Below are 5,274 nucleotides of genomic sequence, written 5' to 3' on the forward strand. Positions count from 1 at the left end.
AAATAAAATTAATAATTATTAAATCAAATTAAATTTAAAAAATAAATATTTTGGGGCGCCTGGGTGGCGCAGTCGGTTAAGCGTCCGACTTCAGCCAGGTCACGATCTCGCGGTCCGTGAGTTCGAGCCCCGCGTCAGGCTCTGGGCTGATGGCTCAGAGCCTGGAGCCTGTTTCCGATTCTGTGTCTCCCTCTCTCTCTGCCCCTCCCCCGTTCATGCTCTGTCTCTCTCTGTCCCAAAAATAAATAAACGTTGAAAAAAAAAATTTTTTTTTTTAAATTTAAAAAATAAATATTTAAAAAATTTTAAAAAACATTTATTCATTTCTGAGAGATAGAATGTGAGCAAGAGAGGAGCAGAGAGAGAGCAGAATCCGAAGCAGGCTCCAGGCTCTGAGCTGTCAACACGGAGTCCAGTGCAGGGCTTGAACCCACCAACTGTGAGATCATTACCTGCACTGAAGTCAGACGCTCAACTGACTGAGCCACCCTGGTGACCTATAAATTTTAAATATTATTTAAATAAAATTTTAAAGCAATAAATATTTTCTGTGAGAATAAAAACCACTCTATGAAATTGAATACATAGAATTATGTACATAGAAGTACATAGAATATGTACATAAATACATAGAAGTTTCTCTGCTTTAGAGGAGATAAAGCAGAAGACCAGTGGACATCCAAGGAGATTCAATGATGTATTGAACACATGCAGGAGGTGGGAGAGTAAAGAGGCAATTCTACTGCTAGACGTGTAGCCTGAGGAATTCATTACATATGTATAAAAGACATGCCTGGATGAAGATATTCACCAATGTGTTGTTTAGAATAATGACAAAAAGAAACATTTTCAAAAGGGGATGGGTTAAATACAGCACACAGCCATTGAAATGATTTTACGTATTTCTCTAGAATGATGTTATTTCATAATGGGAATTTATCAACCGTATGTAAAGTGGTATTACAGTACAATATAATGTTCACACATGTATACACATAAATAGAAAAATGTCCAGGGGCGTCTGGGTGGCTCAGTCGGTTGGGCGTCAGACTTCGGCTCAGGTCGCGATCTCGCCGTCCTTGAGTTCGAGCCCCGCCTCGGGCTCTGTGCTGACTGCTCAGAGCCTGGAGCCTGTTTTGGATTCTGTGTCTCCCTCTCTCTCTGACCCTCCCCCGTTCATGCTCTGTCTCTCTCTGTCTCAAAAATAAATAAATGTTAAAGAAAAAAAATTTTTTTAAATGTCTAGGGGCACCTGGGTGGCCCAGTCAGTTAAGCATCTGATTTCGGCTCAGGTCATGATCTCGTGGTTCATGAGTTCAAGCCCCACATCAGACTCTCTGCTGTCAGTGCAGACAGCCGACTTTGGATCCTCTGCCTCCCTCTCTCTCTGTCCTTCCCCTGCTCTCTCTCTTTCAAAAATTAAAAAAAAACATTAAAAAAAGAAAAATATCTAGAAGTATAGTCATAGATAATAGAATATCCATTCCAATGGGTTGATGGTTTACTTTAAAATTTTTCTTTGTTCTCATTATGGAATTATTTACAAATAATATGCAACCTGTTTAAACTATATATATATATATATATATATATATATATACACACACACACATATTAATGCACATCTAGAGATAGAGGAACCACTGTGGACCAAGCTTTAAGACTGCAAAATATGACACTGAGAGAGATTTTGTCCTCAATTTCAGCTTCATACTTGAAGAGAAATAAAATGCATGACCTTTAAAAACAAACAACAAAACAATCTTCATGTGTGTACATGCATGTGTAGGTTACTATGGACAGAAGCATTAATCCAAACAGCCATGTAAAAAACATTCCCCATTATTCAGCAATCGCTCATCCCCACTGTTCTCAGTGTACTTTAGTTCACTTCACCAAACCTGGGAACCAGTGCAGTATTGTCCTCTTGTGATTTATGAGCCCTTCATGGAGAAGGTCACACAGCCTCCTACCCCAGAAGGAGTCAGACCTTGGACCCACAAGGCCTGGGACTCATGCTTATAGGTTGGAGCTGTTCCCGTTCCTCATCCTTGTTGTGTTTCATGGACCCGGGAGGCCTCCCTGCCTTACTCTGTAAAAACATCTTGTCAAGCTCTTCTATGGATCAGAATAAGAAATACATTAATGCAAACATCTCTAGTAATGGAAAAGCAGTACTGAATTACAGTACTATGTGCTTCTGTTTCTATGTTTATACACATAGACACACATGCTGGGAAGCATTTGCAAGTAGATGCAAATGAACAAGCTTTGAGTCAGACTAATATTAGTTTCAATCACAGCTTTACTACCCTTTTTTTAAATGTTTATTTTTTTTGAAAGTCTTTTTTTTTCATGTTTATTTATTTCTGAGACAGAGAGAGACAGAGCATGAGTGGGGGAGGGGCAGAGAGAGAGGGAGACACTGAATCAGAAGCAGGCTCCAGGCTCCGAGCTGTCAGCACACAGCCCGACACAGGGCTTGAACTCATGGACCGCGAGATCATGATCTGAGCCAAAGTTGGACGCTCAACTGACTGAGCCACCCAGGTGCCCCAATGTTTATTTTTTTTTTTTTGAGAGACAGAGTGAATGTGCGCATGACAGAGAGAGAGAGAGAAAGAGAGAGAGAGCAGGGGAGGGGCAGAGAGGGGACAGAGGATCTGAAGTGGGTTCTGCACTGAAAGCAGTGAGCCTGATGCGGGTCTCAAACTCACCAACCATGAGATCATGACCTGAGCCAAACTCAGATGCTTACCTGACTGAGCCCCCCAGGCACCCACAGCTTTATCACTTTTTATTTGAGAAGTCTCAAGAAACCAATCTTTTCTAAATTTAGTGTCCTAATTGATCGAATGGGGACAATGTATCATAGCTAGAAGAGTTGTCTAAAGGAGTTAAAAGAAACCCATGTATAATGAAACCGACATTTATTAGGGACTGAAAAAATTGTAGGAAAAGCTATTGAAAAGCTTACTAGGAAGGGGAATTAATGTAGAAACTTGGCAGAGGTAAGAAACTTGGAGGCACACCAGCAAGCACACATGTACACCAAGAACTATACCAGGAACGTGCACCCATAAACACAGTCAGCCTATGTGCCAGCAGTCTGGAGTCTATCTGTTAGAAATCACCTTCAGATGATGCCGGCCAGGCCCTAAACTCATTGCCCTTTCTGTTTTATTTCAGAAAAAAAATCCTAAAAGATGCCTTAAAATAACACTTGAATTGGAGGAAGGAAGGCCACTATCCTGAGAAGCATAATATCTTACTCAGATTTTGAGCAGAATATGAAGAACAGAAACATTGGAAGGGTGGAAATCAGACTTACTCTTTTACAGTCTGAAACCTAATGACAATAACTTTTATTTGTATGGTTCTTTAGAATTTAAAAATGGCCTTTAAATACATCTTTCTTGGGGAAACTTCTCCTTTTGACAGCACCTTCCTCAGAGCGGCCTTCATGGCTTCATTGCGTAAACTGTAGATAACCGGATTGAGTGTGGGTGGTATCACCGTGTAGAATATGGAAAACATGAGGTCCATAGCTGATTGGGAGTCAGAAGGGGGCCGCAGAAACTCAAAACCTGCTGTGGAGAGGAAGAAGGTGACTACAAACAGGTGTGGTAGGCAGGTGGCGAAGACCTTGGTCCGGCCCTCTGCTGATGGGATCCTCAGCACGACAGAGAAGATGTGGACGTAGGAGAGCACAATGGACACCAGGCAGATGAATGCTGCTGAAGTTGTGAAGGCAGCCACTGCAATCTCATTGACGAATTCATGAGAACAAGCTAGTTTCAGCATCTGAGGAATGTCACAGAAGAACTGGTAAATGACTCTCTCCCCACAGAGAGGTATGGAGAAGTTCACAGCAGTATGCATGAGCCCAGAGAAGCCCCCAGCAAGCCACACAGCTGCCACGGCGTGCCTACAAGTGCAGGGGTCCATAATGGTCTCATACTGCAGGGGCCGACAGATGGCGACATACCGGTCGTAAGACATCACGGTGAGGATGGCCACTTCTGATGAGGCCAGAGCTATGAAGAAGAAAACCTGAAGGATGCACTGACCAAGTGAAATGTAACCGCTGTTTGTAAGTGAATTTGCAATGCACTGAGGCACTGTGACAGAGATGAAACAGAGGTCCAGGACAGAGAGGTGCTTCAAAAAGTAATACATGGGGGACTGAAGGCGATGGTCCAACGTGGTCACGGTGATGATGAGGAGGTTTCCTGTCAAGGCCATCAGGTATGTCACCAAAAACAGCAATGCATATAAAATCTGAAGCTTTCGGTTTTCAGAAAACCCCATGAGGAGGAATCCACTCATGGAGGTCAAATTGACCATGGTCACACTGAACGTAGCAAGTATGACTGTCTAGGAAGCCAAACAACAGTAGAAAGAATGTATCATATTTAGTATATCTCCATGTCAGGTTAACAGTGCACCCAACATAGACCTACCGAAATCAAGACAAACGTATCCCCGTAGTGATTAGGTAACACTTCATTTAGAAAAACCTTTACTACAGATACCATATGTTTTCACTCTTATGTGGATCCTGAGAAACTTAACAGAAACCCATGGGGGAGGGGAAGAAAAAAAAAGAGGTTAGAGTGGGAGAGAGCTAAAGCATAAGAGACTCTTAAAAACTGAGAACAAACTGAGGGTTGATGGGGGGGTGGGAGGGAGGGGAGGGTAGGTGATGGGCATTGAAGAGAACATCTTTTGGGATGAGCACTGGGTGTTGTATGGAAACCAATTTGACAATAAATTTCGTATATTAAAAAAAAGAAAAACCTTTACTTATTATTCAGAAACAGAAGCTCTAAGGGTGACCAATGGCATCACATAGCTTGAAAAAAGTCATCAGAATTTTCTGGAGCAGAGTTTGGATTGTTAAAGGTGTGAAACTGACAGAGAGGAAGAAATATTTCCACTCAACATAGTCATTGAAGATTGTACTAGTATTATTGCATCTTATTATGATACCTTAGTATTACAGTAAGGTAGTAACATTTCTTTTGTTAACCATTTAAACTTAAATTGTTGGTACCACCTTGTAAGTGGATCTAAGAACAGACCAGAGGCAAATGTAGGGGAGCTGTTCACTGTAAAAACAGTCATATTCCTTGCCTCTGAAAGGCTCTCAACATTTTTAAAATATGAAACTTGGTTGGAATGAACTTCCCAGAGCAAGCTCAAACAGTGAAATAAACCTCAAAATTGTCACATGCAGATGCCACTGAAACTAAGCGTTGAATTCTGAGGTTT

At 41.7% G+C, this 5,274-nt stretch overlaps 1 protein-coding gene across 1 annotated transcript; it reads right to left on the reverse strand.

Moving 5' to 3' along the window:
- Nucleotides 1–3,381: 3,381 nt before the first annotated feature.
- On the reverse strand, nucleotides 3,382–4,347 carry LOC115513297 (olfactory receptor 14J1). The gene has a single exon (XM_030314540.1). The coding sequence runs from the start codon at nucleotides 4,345–4,347 to the stop codon at nucleotides 3,382–3,384; it is 966 nt and encodes a 321-aa protein (XP_030170400.1).
- Between the last annotated feature and the right edge of the window lie 927 nt (nucleotides 4,348–5,274).

Source organism: Lynx canadensis, chromosome B2, assembly GCF_007474595.2.
Source record: "Lynx canadensis isolate LIC74 chromosome B2, mLynCan4.pri.v2, whole genome shotgun sequence".
In the NCBI taxonomy this organism is placed as follows: domain Eukaryota; kingdom Metazoa; phylum Chordata; class Mammalia; order Carnivora; family Felidae; genus Lynx; species Lynx canadensis.

What these genes read in the sequence shown, in the direction of transcription:
- LOC115513297 (XM_030314540.1), bottom strand. Translation starts at nt 4,347, where the DNA reads ATGGTCAATTTGACCTCCATGAGTGGATTCCTCCTCATGGGGTTTTCT.